General features: G+C 38.5%; 1 protein-coding gene across 1 annotated transcript; it reads right to left on the bottom strand.

The window, feature by feature from the left end:
• Nucleotides 1–1,509: 1,509 nt before the first annotated feature.
• LOC125745743 (tumor necrosis factor receptor superfamily member 10B-like) lies at nucleotides 1,510–14,523 on the bottom strand. Its single transcript, XM_049018902.1, has 10 exons — nucleotides 14,310–14,523; nucleotides 9,549–9,717; nucleotides 8,990–9,118; nucleotides 6,565–6,676; nucleotides 6,270–6,391; nucleotides 5,221–5,325; nucleotides 4,368–4,408; nucleotides 3,608–3,835; nucleotides 3,443–3,485; nucleotides 1,510–3,241 (listed from the first exon to the last, which is right to left on the bottom strand). Exons 1-10 carry the CDS (start codon nucleotides 14,349–14,351, stop codon nucleotides 2,940–2,942), a joined length of 1,293 nt encoding a protein of 430 aa, XP_048874859.1. The 5' UTR covers nucleotides 14,352–14,523; the 3' UTR covers nucleotides 1,510–2,939.
• Between the last annotated feature and the right edge of the window lie 3,878 nt (nucleotides 14,524–18,401).

Raw genomic sequence — 18,401 nt, 5'->3', positions numbered from 1 at the left:
ATATATATATATATAAAATTATTATTTTTAATTTAGGTGGAACTATGACTCTAAGAAGCACAAGTGGCACTATAATGTATGAATGAGTGAATGGGCAGCTGCATGGATGGGTGGATGGATGGATATAGGTAGAAATGTAACCTAAGCATAATTTCTGTGTTGCCAGCAAAGAATGGAACAGCAAGTGGTCATTTTCTATCCATTTGAGCAGCTGTACTAAATCAGACTGCTCCACTGGGGGCACTGCAGTCCCATAAACATGAGGTAAACGTGGTTTGCCAGAAAACAATAAAAAAATTCGCTACACTTTGCATTACCTAGCTATTTCTCTATTTGAAATGAGATTGATAATCAAATAAAAGAACGTTTTCCATTATACACATATACATGCCCTTACTGCAGGGAAACATGACAGATAATTTCTTAGAAGTCTTTCCAGCAAACATGACTAATGTCACACACTTAACTCATACAGAAGCATCAGCTGACCCATTTGTATAAAAGCTCAATGTGAGGAACTTTGTAGCACACTTCTATTTTTAAGTTTCATTATAGTAGAAATACTTTCTATAGCAAGATATTTCAGTATGGAACTTCATCACACAACTTTCCCAGTTGGTGTCATTACCAGAAGCAATGACATTTAGATTCCCTTGTTAATTTACTCCAGACCTTTTTCACATTCCACTGGCTCACTCAGACTTTTCGCACCTATTTCCTGGTCGTTATCCTGAGGGAACATCTGACTTTCAGCTGTTTAAGACTCTGCTGGAGAGGCGACCAGCTGCTCTCACCCTCATAAAAATGCTGCCTCCACAAAGTTTTACAGTTGCAGTGGTGGGATGATGCACTGCATTTGCTTCTCACTAAAGCCAGCATCTTACACTGAACCTAAGTAACTGATTTCATCGAACCACAAAACCACTTTTCCCGAATGACTTCAGAGTCCCCAGAGTATTGTTTTGCATACTTTAAATAAGCCTCAATATGGTTTTTTTGAGCATTTTTCTTCTTGAGCTCCCTGCAGAACAAGATTTGTATGTTGCTTGGGATATTGCTGTAACAAGCATAACATTCATTTACCATTCTTCGAGAAATCGCCTGCAGCTCTTTAATAACGGCCACTGAATTCTTGGTGATTTCAATGATCTCAGCTTATTTCTGGTTTGCTCATCTAAACTAGTAAAAAAAAGACCATAACTAGACAAGGACTTGGTGGGGTTGTATAACTTTAAAATATTTACAGAATCTAAGCCTAGAATATGGATGGATTAGCACCATCCTTCTACCTTCTCTGGAAGAAAACTCAGCTATTTTCCATTTTATCTGCCAGTGATGTTAGAGTTTAGCACTGTTTTCTATATTTTACACTGTATTATCTTGCACTGACTTTCATAATCGAGTGAGGCTGAACAACTAAGCATTCCAATGCACCTGTCACACTTGGCCAGTAAAGATCTTGAATCTTCTCCACTGTTGAATCCACTCTTAAATGCAACCCGTAAGAGGTTTTCTGGTTCAGTCCTTTTTATTCTGAATTAATCACAATCATTAAAGAACATAACAGCAATCTGGCTTGATGTGTCATCTGAAATGCATTTACCTATTCTTCTGCTTAGTAAAGGCAGTTATAAATGCTGTGTACTTCATGGTAAAATAATATTTTAGTCCATTGATCGTGTATCCATATAGGGTCACAGGAGGTCATGGAACTTCTCCCAGGCAGCACAGAACACAAGGCAGGGGAACTTCCTGGATAGTATTCCAGTCCATGGCGCACACACACACACACTACAGGCAAATTTGCATGTCTTTGGACTAGCACAGGGATAGAACATCAAAACTAAATTAAATAAAAACACAGAGCAGAAACGGGATCTGAACTCTCAGTCCTGGAGACAGGAAGCAACAGTAATACTCTCTGCACCGTGCCACACATTTTAGGTTACTAAATGATTTCTCTCCATTTTTGGTAATGATGAAGATGCTTCAAAATACCGTCCACTTAATGGAAAAAGAATCTTTTCTGAACTGTAACCCATGGAGAGACTTTCTATATGCAATAAATATGTTAAATTGCATGCATAACTACTGAACACCCGGGTTCCCACTGACCCAACACCAAGACATTTTCTACATGTATTATTCATTATTTTTATTTAAGAATGTACAGGACCTAAGAGAAAACATACATTCTTATATAAAAAAGTCAAACAACAAAAAACAAGACAAACACTTATAAAATATTTTGTCAAAATAAATATTGGACCATACAAGAAGCATTGCTATATGTATTGGAAGAATGTTATAGCAACTAATATTTATTAAATTTACAAAATAACACAAAATAGCAGGGTTAGCTTCCCGAAGTAATCATAGTTGGGGGAATTGTGCTTGAGTTTAAAACTTTTGGGGGGAAATTCTGACATATAAATAAAAATTACGAAAGCAAACATCTTTGTGAGGAACTAAAAAATAATAATAAAACACCTATTACAGAAAAGCCAGCTATGGATAATAATGCTGATTTTAATGAAAAGGCCGACTTGATACTAAACTTACAGAAACATGCAAGTTTCTGTACCATGGGCAGAGACAAGTTTTCAAAACACCTGATGGAATGGATACCAGCACTGGCAAAAGATCTCCGCCTGATGACAGCCCATCGGAAAACAGCTCAGTGGACATACTGTACTGAAAAGTGCCTTTGGCTATGCTGCTTATTCTAAACCAGTGTATATCCAGTCCTGTTCACACGGTAACAGCCCTGACCATCACAAATGATGGAGACAGTGTGCAACTGGCAAGCGGGCTCCAAGTGAATGCTGGGAAAAGATCAGCACTGCCTTTCCTTCCCAAGTAGAACTTATACCTGAGGTAATAACAAGGGCTCAGTTCCAACATGTTTCAAGTTTTTCAAGTAACATGAAGCCATGCGTTTACGAGCATTGGTCATCATACATATAAAGTCCATCTTCAATTACCTTTGCAATAATGCTTTCTGCTGATAATCTTTGATTTAAACTAATCAATATTTGAATAAGGTAATTAATATCAGCTTTTCGCCCTTCTCGCTGCATCCAGGTCGTAAGGAGTTCATAAACTCTGTCTGCAGGATTAGAGCTGGTAGCATTTTTTATGGCATTATCGCTGAGCCCTATATTCCGGAAAAAACGGTTATAAATATGTGCATCCAGACATTCCCCAATAATATCAAAGCTTTTCTTCAGGGCGTCTTCCCCTAGGAATACAGGAGGGGAAAGTTTCAGTCATTTTTATATTCATAAAAATATTATAATTATTTTATTTGCCATTATTTCAATCACATTATCTACTCACTGTATGCCAAATATAACTACTGCCGTAATTCAAACAAACAAGCTATTTAAAATTACTGTATAGTCTTAACATAATAAAACACAAAGGCAATTCCAAAAATTACCATTTAGATTTTTCGCTGGAATTAGTTTTTCATTCGGGTAATCCTACAAACAAAAAAAAAAACAAATCAATATTAACAGACAGTGTAGCTTTGGGCAGATGAAGCGCACACTAGACAAAAAGAAAATGTAAACGTGTAAATAATACACTGGTACACAGTTCTCACCAATTCTTTTGCCAGCGGCCTGCACAACTCTGGGCTGTCGCGTGGCAAGCTGGTTTGCGATGAGCTGGTGGTGTTGGGCAGACTGTCCCCTAGCCCTTTGTCTTCTTCATCTAAGGTGGACTTGAGGGGCATTTCCTCTGGTGTGCACATAATTCCTGGCTGTGGCTCCTCCCGCAAAGCATTCTGGTCATTCTGTTGCTCTTCTACCGTCTGGTTGTTCTCACTGGCCTGCGACTGGAGTCAGAGTTGTATCCAATCAGACGCAAGCAGTAGCACAAAACAACAATTCACACCTAAATACACTTACAGTTGTTTAACTGCTTTCCATAACACTCTAACCTACTTATTATTTATGGAGGGTGTTGTGTGACAATATTCAACAAATATACATGTCATTTAAATGAGTATTTAAATTACAATTTAAAATGATACCAGCTACATAAAAATTATCCGTCAAAGTCACCCATGAAAATCAGTGTCTGGGCTCTAAACACCCTCCGTAATTCTTCTTCAGTACTGTAATGGCAAACTAAAAATCATACCTCAGCAGTGTATGGTCCACCATACACGAAAAAATAACATTATAATACAACACAAATCTGTGCTGTAAAAACATCTGTATTGTATGTTATCCAATAATAAATGAAGGTAAAATTAAGACATAAATCTACCTCTCACTAAATTCTCTTTTCTGAAATGTCATAATGTTCAGTCCAGAAAAGTACCGCTAAACATGTACAGAGAGATACAATCAACTCACCACTGGAATTACCACCATGTCCTTGGCGTCTATTGGAGTGGCTGGAACGGAAATAGTTTATTTATACACATTTCTGGTCATATTACTAATCAAATTATTTGTAAATTATTTATGATAAATTATGTTTTATTTGCAGTTCAATATATGATCTTCCAGTATAGAAAACATTCCAAAACACACTGAAGAATTTGTGTGCTTTTTCATTATTATAATTTCCTTTTTAAATATAGTACAGCTGACAACCATAACATAACCCATCCATCCTTTTTCTGTACCCCCTGCCCTATACAGTAACAGGGGGCCTGGACCCTATCTTGGAGGCTTCAGTCATAAGGCAGGAACTGCCCAGGAGGCAGGGCCAACTCATCACAGGGCACACTGACACATGCACACCTACAGGCAATTCTGTAACTCCAATTAAGCGCAGCATTTTTTTGCACCGTAGTGGGAAACCTCATGATGACACAGGGAGAACATGCAAACGCCACACACACAGAAACCCGGAGGAAATTTGAACCCAGGTCCCAGAGGTGTGAGGCAACAGTGCTAACCACTGCACCACTGTGCTCCCACACTATAACACAACCATAAAATATAATCAAAACAAGTATAAAATAAAAAGAACATTTTGTCTATGCATATTTCACAAGAATTCTAAGAGGTTTAACATTTTAACTGTTTATTCTGTTAAAGAAACCCCAACAAAGTATCTGGAAAGCAAGCACTCCAAAGGTCTTCAAAATCAGATAAGATCATTTAAGGTGTGTGGACCTCAACATGTTCAGCTGAGAATCTTTCCCATTCACCAAAGAAAAGAAAGGAATCACTAAGACAAAATATTAACACATTTTACCTGTTATACTGTGGATGCACCACTGCTTCTTCCAGAAATAATATATGATGGATGAAATGATGACAAAAAATAGTGTTACTATCAGTATAATGATCCATGGAGAAACTGTTAAAAAAAAAAATACGGATGAACATATTAATATAGAGCCAACAATATGAACAAATTCTATACAAGATCAACAAGTTCTATATGAGGTTTTTAGGTTATTTTAGGTGGTTGTTGGTAGTGTGTCCATTATAAGGTAGATCTGACAGCCGAAATTCAGTTCATTCTATCTTTTCAGGTTGTGACTGGCTATGTTTTTGTCTTTAGGATTATCTTCCAGTATATGGGAAGCTGGGGTGTACTTCCAATTTTATGGAATTCCTTCTGTACATTTGCAGGAATATAGCATATTAGTAAACTTGCCATCATCATTTTCCTTACATTTAGCCTACACAGAATGCATGTGGTGTATATTTAAACCTTCGGGATAATCAGTAGACATGATTACATTCCATTTTATTACAAAGCAATGGGAATGGTTCATTTCTGTTCAGATTGAGTAATGTGTCCCATAAACATAAGCCATTTCATGTGACTGGATTCCAGTATAAAAGGTATAACGTCTAGTGCTCTAGTGTATCTTGTTTGCTTTAACAAGACTGCACTACTCATAAGTAAGAACCACTGTCCAGTTATTGTTTAATTGAATCTTAGTGCCTCCTGTCCACTAGATAGCATATTCAAAGTACCATCGCTATTGCAAATTCCCTGGCAGTTATAAGTACCTATTCGTTTAAAAAGCTAATCCATCTTCCAACCACTTAACCTTATCTGGCTGGAGGATGGTGGAGGATGCAAAGGAAACGATTCGAACCCTCAGCCCTAGAGGTAGGAGGCATCAGTGCTAGCCACTGTATCGCTATTGCACCCAATGTTAAATCAGTACGTATCATACATTTATGTATTTTGATCATACTGCATAATAAACACAACTTTAACATAACATTTTATAGTGATGGAATCCAAGAATTTCACAAAGAAAAAGCAGGTTAAGCACAAAATACCTGATCTGGGAGTGGGCGAGGGGGTGGGGGTTGGGGTGGGGAGGGGTGTGGCGCCTTTTTTCCTGCAGACGGTGTTGGACATGCTTGTGCAGTTCTGCACCTTCTCCTCATCCAGTTTACATCTGGGTGGGGGGTGTGCAAGAAAATATAAATCCACAAACAGCTATTATTATTATACATATATTTCAGCTATTATTATTAAAATTAGAGTTGTAAAGAAAAAAATCCTTAAAGAAATAAGCCCAATACAGTGATTGCAGGCTGGACAAAGGCCAGCATGGCTGGCACGTCTTACCTGCTGCACTTCTTGCAGACTTCGCAGGCTTGCTCGGGCACACAGAAGGTGCTGGGCTTGCAATGGCACTGCGTGTCCTGTGTGCGGGTACATGAAGCCACCATCTGCTGGTCTGTGTGAAACAAAAAGCAGGGTGTTTCAGAGAAGCCTGTCATGACAAAATATGTTCTCCGTGAAAAAGGATATAGGGAAGACTAGGGACAATTGATAATTCATTGTTATAAAATGTATAATAATCATCCACCATCTCCACTACTGCTTAAGATCAACATGAATAATTCATGAATCTGAATTCAAACCAGAGTTTACGTTGTCCCTGATGGAACAGAAGTCTAAAAATATCAAATCAAAATGGTAAAGACATAGAATGTGGGATACATTCCATAATTCTACAAGTGGTAAAATCATGCATGAGGAAGACGAACAGAGAGGGATTGATAGAGATACATTCATGACTGCTGGAAAGCCTTATTCACAAAAGTACATGCCGGTAAGCACTGTCTAATTGGATTGTTAGGATTCCTTTAAACAAGTGAAATTGACTAGAATCGGAGCACAGGCTAAACTTAGTGTCCTCCTGCCCTGGAGCTGCAACCACATAAACACACTCTGTTAGAGTGAAAAAGCAGAAGCCTCTTCAAATACACTTTGTCCAGTCTAACACGAGCATATACAACTACCGGCTGCAACATTAGCTGATTAATCCTTAAAGATGTCTGACGAAAATGGAAATTAAATATCCAGTGAGTAAAGCAACTAAAAGCATTTTTTTTATCTATCATAAGTAGGCCTAAATGATATTATCAATCATGCTATGTTGCCGATTTCTACAAACTTATAAGAATTAGGAAAAAAAAACTATTATAATGCCAAACAAATCAAAGTGAGTTTTAAACACAGACACACAAAATCCAAACTATATCAAAGCAATCAATCGGTAGTTCAGCTGCCACGTTCAGGTCATGGCCATGTATCCCAGGGCTAGGTAACCCTGATCTTGCAGTGCCGGTATCTAGCAGGTTTTCTGTCCTACCTGATGAGTTTCTATCAGCCTGAGATCAGGTGTAGTTGATCAGAGACCAGGTAGAATGGAAAACCAGCTGGATACCGGCACTCCACGATCAGGGTTGCCTACCCCTGATATATCCAGTTACTAGGGCAAGAGTTGTATGCAGCCTTATGTAACCTATATGTTGTGTGGTGCCTTATGCAGCCTGTCACGTTTGTTTAATTTAAAAAAAAAAAAGATAATAAAAGATGGGGATGGTGAGTGGCGCAGCAAGCTAAGGACTGCCACCAACGACTATTTTTCTATTGATTAATCTAACGACTACTGTATCGATCGGGCGATTAATCTAAATGATTAATTGTCCTCCAGAAGATCAACTTGACCATTTAATTTAAGTTCATTTTACCTTGACGACAACAAACTGTCTGTCATTACAGGGCTTTAGATAATGTACGTGGGCTTTCCGACACTATATGAACATTATTTTCACCCACAATGCAAAAAGCAGATTAGTAGTATGCCTAAAAATATTAACGAGATGCATATTGTAATGCCTGTGTGTTTTCTCATCAGCTGTTCATTCATAGCACTAGTGTCGCCGTGGTAAGCTATTGCACTACGTCTACTAACTGTGGCAGCCCTAATGCCAAGTGTCTTTGCCTGTGATCAGAAGATCGCCGGATTGAGACCCTGCCTCAACAGAACAGTCACATGTCCGTGGGCCCTCAAGCAAGACCCTTAACCCTCAACTCCAGGTGTGCTGCATATTAGCTTACCCGGTACTATGAAGAGCAAGACAGGGTCAGTGAAGAGAAGCATTCCAATATACCTGCACCTTGTAAAGCTTATATGCTATATGCAGCCTGTTTTCTCCTTTTGACTTTACTCTGCCATATTGAGACTAACTCTGTGTAAAGGATTAGCATAACTCTTGAGAGCTTTGCTGCAGCAAACAGAGCGTAAATGAAAGCACAGACAGTACAATCTACATATCTAAGGACATACCAGAGCACATGCATAAGACGCCGGGAGAGAAATAGGAAACCAGTAAAACCTGAGCAAAGAGCGGCCTGCGTCAGCAGGGAATTATGATGAACACCTAGATCTTCTGAGAAATACCCATCTGATTACATTTATTTATGTAGCAGATGCTTTTGTCTGAAGTGACGTACAAGTGAGGATCAGAGGGCCGGGCCAGCCAGTGTCTGTTTAGCTACTGTGCTTAGCGCCGGCCGTGCTCAAGGGCCCTCCAGTGACATCAGTCCACCAGCCGCGGAATTTGACGCCGACGACTTCTCCATCAACAGGCACTCGAAACAAACAACTCGCAGAGTCAAATGCCACCACCTGCCCTAGGATAAACCGTGCTTCTGTTGAGAGCCGAATCAAAAGAAATGGTGCCGTTTAAGGTATTACCATTGCGACATGATGTGCACGGGAGACATCGCAGCATGCCGTTTGAATGCTCCGTGTAGGTGTTGGGCTCACAGGGCGCGCATGTTCCCATCTCTGAGTCTGGAGTGCAGGGCATGTCCACATGAGTTCCTGTATCAAAAAAACATCTTATGCGTGGTTATACAAAAAAAAACACTTTATACAAAATTAACGTTAAAATAACATAGTGCGCTTATGGTGACTCCAATAATGTATAAACCACAGTGGATGTGGATCTATAGCCTCCACTTGTAACAATCTCCTTGTGAATTGCTAATAAAAAAATGCTATAAACTGAAGACACGCTCACCCCAGCATTTCATAATTACTTGATTTTGAAAGCATTCCAATTTCCAACGTTGTTTTTTTAACTAAATAAGCAATTACCTAAACAAATCCAAACAATAAAACCAACCTAAATGATTACTTGAAAGTCGCCTAATGAAATCTTGTGATCTAATTTGGGACAAAAAATTAAAACACATGGGTTCCACTCCCAGGACAGGAACATTTAGAAGTTTGTTATTCCACATTTCCTTACCAGCCTCACAATTTTTGCAGCAAAAATTGTCATGTAGGTACTCTTGGTTTTCCTTGCAAAGAATCTGGCTGGATGTCTTATTCCAGGTTGTATCTTCTGACATGGCCAACCTGCGGCTGGGTTCAGCAGCAGAAGTCGCAATGACCACGGTGAGGATTAAAAGCACAACCTAGGCCAGAAAATTCACCCAATTACACAGGCATAGAGGGAGTCAGTATTCTCATAACAAACCATACATGAGCAATCACTAGTTTAATCTGAAACATCTGATTTGAACATCTGCCGAGGAGAAAATTAAGCAAGAGGTCTGAGCAATGAGAGAAGCACAAAGCAACTGACAAAGGCTACACTTGACTAAAAGACCACTTTATATACAACAAAATTGGAAATATAGTGGATTGAATGAAGCCCAATTTGTTACAGCAATAATGTCCCTTAACCTCGATGCAAACTATGCCTATTATACATTTATTGTTACTTTTCTGTTATGTGAACAAGCTCATTTCAATGTTTTGGTAAAAGAAAGGCAACTCATGCACTCATCCAGTCATTAACAAATAAAACGCATCATTACAGGATATACCATTTTCTCATATCTCACTGTCCTATTTACACATTTCCTACCAGCCTTTGTCCATTAAGTTACACCTGAATTTTATACCACAATGTAATCTCACTGGTTCAACTGATATGAATATTTACGATCGGTTGGTTTACACACTTCTGGAAGACCTTTTAAATGTTTATAAATGTTACGCATTTTACAAAACATAGGTTTTTGGTACTCTTTTAAAAAAACAGTAATTAATAAATGGAGCAGAATTAAACAGACCCTTGTTTTTCAGCCCTAGGAGCTCTGAGTATAAGTTGAACAGTGCTGTTTTATTGCTAGCACTCCTGTGGCATTCCCTGGGAACAGCCATGCTTTGTTACTGTAAGGGAGTTTCCTGGACTCTAACACCGAGGTTCTCTCTTGGCAAACGTCACTATTTCCAAAGACTGGGTAAAGAACACAGACCAATAGGAAAACAGGAACAATCACACCATTCTGATTTATCCAAACAATCTGGAAGTGCAGGGGAAAGTGAGGAAAAGGTTCAGTGGCCTTCTCTGAAACAGCGGAAAAGTCAAGTAACATCAATCTCCAGATTTAAAAACCTTAATGTCCGGCATTCAGAATTAAAACCTTATTTTTAGTACATGGCTAGCAGAACCTGATACCCTCATGTACATACCCAAAAAAATGTCAAAATACCTGCCTATTACAATTTCTTTTAGAGTCATTTAACAGATGCAGTTGTATGGTGCAATAGACTCCTGCTCACTTCACTACATGCACACTTTCACTAAAATATACATTGTTCTTTGAACATCTAAAGTTACTAAAGTAATGGGACCATACATGCTCTTTGTCCTGGACATGTCCTCTTTTTGGGAACTGAAAAGTCATGAAATGTCTGGGATTTGCTTTGTTTCATGCTGACATTTACTTTCTACAGTCAAAATACTCTGTATGCATATTCATGTTGCTTTGATGCCTCTGTTTGTGCCCTCCCTGGAGTTCTCTATTTTTTGCATAGCAAAATATGATATGGTCACCCCAATTAAAGACAATTGAAGCCTATGTTCACAAATAAGGAGCAAACAGCTCTGTCATTCCATTATTTCTAGTGGGTGCATATCTGACCCGATGTTTGCTGCTGCCTGTCAGGCCAGGTAGGTGTCCCCCTCCCAGTTCCATTACATCCTGTCTACTGCTCATTCCTTCACTTCTGAGTCACCAAATTCCTCGACACACCCGTGTGAAAACAGAATACACTGCCCTACTTTAAGCATTTCAAACACACAACCTCAGAGTTGAAGTCTAAAATCAAAGAAAGCTAATCATAAACAAGACATAGTAGCTGTTAGCTTAACATTATACTAAGATTAACTTACAACATCTATAAGATAACAATGAAATGTTTTTGCTTATCGCAATTTAAAGTTTGTCAAGTTTTCAAAAGTGGTATTAATTTTATTGCTACAGATTTAAAAAAATGATGATTGAAGCCAGTATGGTATAGAACACTTAATTAGGCTTCTAAGAACACTTAGCCTATTTGTAACAAAATGGATAATGTCCAGTAGGCCTACTTTTAATTTACAAGAGACGATGTTAATCATAGTTGTCAGATAAGGAAATGTGTGTCGTCTCTAATTATTGAAAGACGGTGAGATGGTTATATTGTTAGAGATTTTGGTCATGGTGGTGCTTGTTACTAAGACGTTATACATTTTTAACAATACCTGAGAAAAAAATATTAACAAAAGGAAACAAGTAACAATGAGAGGAAAGGTTTTTGTTCTGATTAATAACTGATAAAACCACACAGCCACATGCTTAGCAAATCCAGAGAAAAAGGAAGGAGATTAAAACAAAGTATTTATAATTCCCAAAATACACTAAGTGAAATGACTGAAGGACGCTTAATAATTATGAACATGATATTAAATCAGAAATCCAGGAATGAATCCCACGACTTGAGTTTTAACACAGAACATCAGCAGACAGCAAACAACATATCACCAGAACACAGGAAATTCAAATACAATGAAGGTCCATGCAGAGATCAGAGGGTCAATCCAGCAAAAACGCACAAAGGTATTTATAACTTCTGGACCAAGCATGGACAAGTTACTAGATTTCCTGCATATCCTCCCTCATGTTAACCTGTTGTCTGAAACACAATTAGCACAATACAAACTCAAAAAACATTTAATGACATTCTATAACCAACACAAACTATATCATGTTTTTAAAAATACAACTGGGAAATTAAAGATTGAATTTAAGATTAAAGATTGATAAAAAATGATTTTTTGCCAATGTATTATGCAATACTTCTGCTCTATTGCACCTGTACCATTACAATTTTAAGTAAATGCATATTTTACCTTGAGTATTAGTGCTTTGGAAATTGCATCTATCACATGTCCACAGAGGTCACACGAGCAGATAAAGACTTGAGAAAATACTTTGCATAAACTGCAGCAAATAACTAGCTTAATAAATAAAAACCTAAGATGTGCAAGTTGCTTTGGTTAGATAAAATATTTACCAGTACAATAAAGCATCACTGAAACAAATTATGGTATCACATAATACTCCCTGAGACCAACAGTAACACATCCTTAAGGCAAGAACTCAACTACAATATACAGCCCAAACTGACCCACAATCTATCACATTATGACATTCTGAAACTATTCTTGAATTCTATTCTTCAGGGCAAAGAGTCCACTTTAAATACCAAAGACCAAAAAGAAACCATACACCAAGCCACAAAACCCAATATGTTTTTTTTCTATGACTGAATGAATGAACGAATGAATGATACAATGGTTCCTTTGAATATTTAACAAGGACCCTTAATATATGAAAATGGTCTTTTCAGCAACATTTTGATGTCATTGCATGTAGTCCTAGAGACTTTCGTATTTGATACATGACTAAGAGTGATGGGGATTAAATTTGATAAGTCGATACGGAATTTACTGAATCTACTTGATTAAAATAAGTTTAAATTTATAGACAGAGTACCAATAATTTTAAGTTACAACATAATTTAAAAAATTGGAACTATCCTTAAGTCTAGTAAGTATTTAATATGTTAGTACCTCTTAGTAGTTTGTACGTTTATTTAAAATATAGTTGTAGAGATATATGCCTACACTAACAGTTTATCCACTTGGTGAGAAAACTGCTCTTCGAATGTCTGCAAGGTCGGCCAAACATACATTAAGATATCAATTAGACCTACACACCATTTCTCCTCCCCCTTCTGAATGTGAACAACACACCGTCATACCTTAACACACAGACGTGAGGACGCCTAGGCCTACATGTGACAATTTCTATCAATTACGTGTAAAACTTGAGTCAAGTGGAGAAAGTTTAACCGTCTTGTACAGCGGACCGGAGAAAATCGTTTCTGAGCACTTACAGTCAACTAAAAGATCAGCCTTGAGATTCCGATTTTTCATATTTCCATACATTTTCCACGTAGTAGACAACGCGTTCGTTTTAACCCCGGAGCCTATTGCAGGAAGCACAGGCTGGGTAAAATGTCTCTAAATGGCCCACAGTGTCCGCAGACTGCGTGTCTATGTGCCCTGCGACTGACGTTCAACTTGTCGGGATACGAACCGGCCTGCAGGACTGTGGGATTAATCTCCAATACACACATTTACGGTTATCGAATGCAGTGCGTGTATTTAACGGTCGAAGTCCGGCAAAGCGCGCGTCGTCCCCATCATTTTCAAGTATTTTCTCACGCTGAAAACTTAATATGAGCTGCTGTTCCTTTCGGGAAGAAACTGAACTCCAGCAAATATGTCCCGGGACTGCCGGGTCGCCACCTTTTGATTTTTGGATTTCCCAAAACATTTAAAACAAAATATAATCGACTTGTTAAGTACAAGTTGTTAAGTACAACAATCATACAACTTGGATCCAGATATGGTTTGATACCATACTGAAATAAAACTTGGGGAAACTAATTTTCCACAAATCACGGAAGTGAAAAACTCTACGCGGATCTTGATAATGATCGTAGTAAGATCAACTACAGAATTTTTCATCAGAAGAGATTAACCAGACCGCTGTTCAATTCTATACCGATTGTTGCCAAGTATCCAATAATTTATTTTAAAAATGGTTCGCTAAGTTGACTTCGTGTGATTAACTCCCGGGCGTCATGCACTATGGCAGTCACTTACGTTATTCATTATTGTGTTCATCGCAAAATAAAACGTCTTCATGCTTCCGTTAAAAAGAAAAACTCACAATAACTACTTCAATCAGAGAACAAAAAATAAATCCATGTTAGTCAGACAGTTTAGGGCTTCTTCCACACGTAAATCTCGGACGTCGTGCTTCCCGTCCCGACGATTCTCTTTTCTGAGGGGAAGGTCCCTCTGGAGAGGTTAGGAGCATTGACGTCATACCAGAAATAGGAAAAAACAGCACTTCACTCTTATTAACCTTTATTACTTACTCAGATATCAGATATCTTCATACCTCTCCAATAAATCGTCTCCCGAAACTCATTTGTATTATTATATCTACACATTTTTCTTCCTATGCAGAATATGTTATTTTCGAATGTAAGTTTGTTTTTTTATTGTGTAATGTTTCAGAAATCGCGGTATCAGCCTACTATGACGTCTAGAACGATCTTCCTATGCTTTTTTCCTTTTTTCTTGCGTGAATGTGTGAAGTAGTGTTCATGGCACTATACCGTCAGAAAAAAAAGAGTACAGCACTGGTACAGTTTTGTACCAGGTAAAAACGTTAATGTTCCCCCAATGGCACAAATATGTCTTCTAGTGTCAATTTCTGCATCTTAAAAGGTACATTTCCCTACAACTAATGTACAATTGGCAGACCCTTGAGGGTACAGGTCCACTGACAAGCAATTATACCCACAAAGGTACAAATTGGTATTTCATTTCGGAGACTGTACAAGGGGCTCTCGTATGTTAATATAAAAGACGTATTGGGTTATATTTTGTGATTTATTTGTGTGTTGATTGTGTGTTGCACCTCAGTCTGCCCATATAATGACAAGTTTTCAGCATTCGTGACGCAGTTTAAGTATTATCCTCTATATCCTTTTCCCTTGCAAATATATTACACTTGTTTCTGATCAGTCTTTGGCACTAGAAGCCTAGCCACATTTACACCTAATCTGATTCCCCGGCAGCGGTACGCTTGTTATTACTTGTGCATTGCTTTTGAAAAAAAGTGCCTGTCTGATAAATGATTATGAATTTAAATTAAATTATTTACAGGAAGAGCGAATAACTCTAGTGCCATTCCCAGGGCATGATTCAGCATGGCTTTTCAGCATGGGAGAGACAATGCATGACAAGACTTGTTTTCTGAGATCAAGACAGCCGTTTATAACTGCATTTACATATAAATTGTCTTCACATTACCTGTGTAAAATCACATATCACAAAGCAGAGGTATGGTGCAGTTCAGGGCTGTCTTTACATTACCTGTGTAACATCACACAACACAAAGCAGTGATATGATGCAGTTCAGGGTTGTCGTCACATTGCCTGTGTAATATAAAACAGTGATATGATGCAGTGAAGGGCTGTCTTCACCTTACCTGTGTATGACAAAGCAGTCATATGCTGCACTGCAAGGCTGTCTTCACTTTACCTGTATAACATATAGCAGTGCTTATTTTATATCTTTGCATTCCCTGTAACATCCAAAGATAGACTGATGGATATTACTAAGAGCTTTAAAGGTGATAATTTAACTTAAATATTTATCAGTAATGAGAAATTCCACGTCTATTCAAATGAAAATTCATTCTCCAAAAAATAGAAGTGATGTTTCATAAGAACTCATAATCATCAAATATTGCTTTAAAGTCCAGATGTGTATGAATGCTGCTAGAAAATTCATTGGCAATATGGATGTGTTCTAGAGCTCCCTGTTAAATTCATTTATAATTTACATTAAGACGGTAAATTAAGATTGAAAAACAAGCTTATACTTACTTGATTGACTATTTCAGTTTCATATGTTGCATTATGACATCAAGACCAGATGTCTTGTTGGTTAATGTTAACTCTGATGCTGTGTTAACACATGGCTTGATATATATTGAGTTATGTAATCTGTCCAGCCAATGGCTTTGTAAAGCAGAACTGAAATACTCTTCAATAGATTCATGGTCTCATTTTTAAAGTTTTCAGTGCAAATGAAAAATGTAGTTTTCCACATGTGCTCGCTATGTTGAAGATTTCCCCCCGGGACCAATAACATTTTCTAATGTTCTCTCATGTTGCGAACGCCTCCATTGATGAGACAAGAAATAGCAACTTAGTCTGTTGTTTCGGTGGTTCTGGCCCCAGAAGGCTTGCAGGAACCAGTCCTCTTCTTATGCTGACCTGCAGCTTGCCTCACTGAGTACAGAATCAATGGTAGGCCACTACTGTATCATATTTGTCTTCTTTTGGAGAACTACCCACTGATAATGGAAAGTCTGGGCCTTTGTCTGACGCAATCAGCATTGTGAGGGAGTTGTTCTTGCACTATCGGGTAAGTGCCAATGTGAAGAGAAAAGGGAAATGTGGCAGGAGAATCTTTGGCTACGTACACAAAGGGAAGTGGCCAAAACACAAATAAGGATGTTTTCCCTTTTGAGTCATGAACAAGAACCTTAACTGCCAGAGCATGTCTGCAAATGACAACAAATCAATTAACACGTCAATCACTATTGCTTTGCAATAGGAAAGCTGTGGCGGACAGAAGGACTGGAGGCAGGATTCTCCTCAAGTGTAAGAGTATTTTTTTCTATGTTGAATTACAAAATTAATGACATTATTAATCCAAAATTATTGGATTAAAGCTTACAGCAATAATGTCAGGTTAAGTATCTGACTTGTCTTAGGAATAGTGGCAGAAATTTATCTATAGAATTTAGAAATTTGTCAGAAGCAGCAATTATTTAGTTTTTTGTCTGGCAGGTTTAAGCTAATTAAGAGAAATATACACTCACTGGCAGTTTTATTAGGTACTCCTTGCTAGTCCTAGGATGGGCCACCTTTTGCATTCAGAACTGTTTTAATTCTTTGTGCCATAAATTCAGCAAGGTGCTTGAAACATTCTTCAGAGATCTTGGTCCAGGTTGACATAACAGCATCACGCAGTTGCTGCAGATTTGTCAGCTGCACCTTCATGTCTTCATGAATCTCTTGTTCCACCACATCCCAGAGGTGGTCTATTGGATTAAGATCTGATGACTGAGGGTGCCATTTGAGTACAGTGAACTACAGTGATAAGTATTGCCATGTTCAAGATACCAGTCTGAGATGATATGAGCTTTGTGACATGGTGTGTTATCCTGCTGGAAGTAGCCATTATAAGCTGAGTACACTGTGGTCATAAAGGGATGGACATGGTCAGCAACAACACTCAGGTAGGCTGTGCTATTTAAATAATGCTCAATTGGTACTAAGGGGCCCAAGGTGTACCAAGAAAATATCCCCCTCACCAAGACACCAACACCAGCCTGAATTGTTGATTCAAGGCAGGATGGATCCATGCTTTCATGTTCCATCCATCCATCCATCCATCCATCCTTCCATCCATTTTATCCGGAGTCAGTTTGCATGGGTAGCAGTCTAAGCAAGGATACCCAAACCTCGCTCTCACCAGCCACCTCCTTCAGCTCCACTGGGGGAATATCAAGGTGTTCCCAGGCCAGCCGAGAGATTTAATCTCTCCAGCGTGTCCTTGGTCCTGCCACGGGGCCTTATTTCGGCTTTCTAATTGATCATATATTCATCTTATTACGGCTTAGACACCTGTCTGAAGTTCACTTTGAACCTATCACTATCCTTTCCTCAATGATTTCTCCACTGGATACCTCTTTAGAATCGATAATAAACTACTTTTTTGCTGAACCCTTCACATTCCAGAATTATAGACCTTGCTGCCTGGCATCAAATTGTTGAGAATGTCAGTACCTTCATACTATGGACATCAGTGTGGTGCCAGTTGCCAGTCCATTGCGATAATTACTGAAGGTGTCTCTCCAGTGTGACCAAGAATTAGTGGCCCCCACACAGTGCCTCCAGGTAACCTACCAGAAAATCTATTTGTAGAGAATCTGAAAATCGACGGCTGCCTACAAAGGCTGCGGTGCATGTGTGGCTGATTCCCAGATACCTATTTTCCGAATGCCTGAAGTTACACCTCCTCCAACAATCCACTGGAAACCCTTCATTGCCCTTCCCATGTTGTTTATCTAACTGAAGGGCTCAACATGTGAGTAAAGTACAGAA

Source organism: Brienomyrus brachyistius, chromosome 7 (assembly GCF_023856365.1).
Source record: "Brienomyrus brachyistius isolate T26 chromosome 7, BBRACH_0.4, whole genome shotgun sequence".
In the NCBI taxonomy this organism is placed as follows: domain Eukaryota; kingdom Metazoa; phylum Chordata; class Actinopteri; order Osteoglossiformes; family Mormyridae; genus Brienomyrus; species Brienomyrus brachyistius.
This window is presented reverse-complemented; position numbering and strand designations above follow the sequence as displayed.

Excerpts from the sequence above, each read along its gene's own strand:
- LOC125745743 (XM_049018902.1), bottom strand. The coding sequence starts at position 14,351 with ATGAAGACGTTTTATTTTGCGATGAACACAATAATGAATAAC. Across the intron at positions 9,119-9,548 it reads CTGCAAAAATTGTGAGGCTG|GAACTCATGTGGACATGCCC; the intron begins GTAAGGAAATGT and ends TTTTTGATACAG. Across the intron at positions 6,392-6,564 it reads GTCTGCAAGAAGTGCAGCAG|ATGTAAACTGGATGAGGAGA; the intron begins GTAAGACGTGCC and ends CCCCCCACCCAG.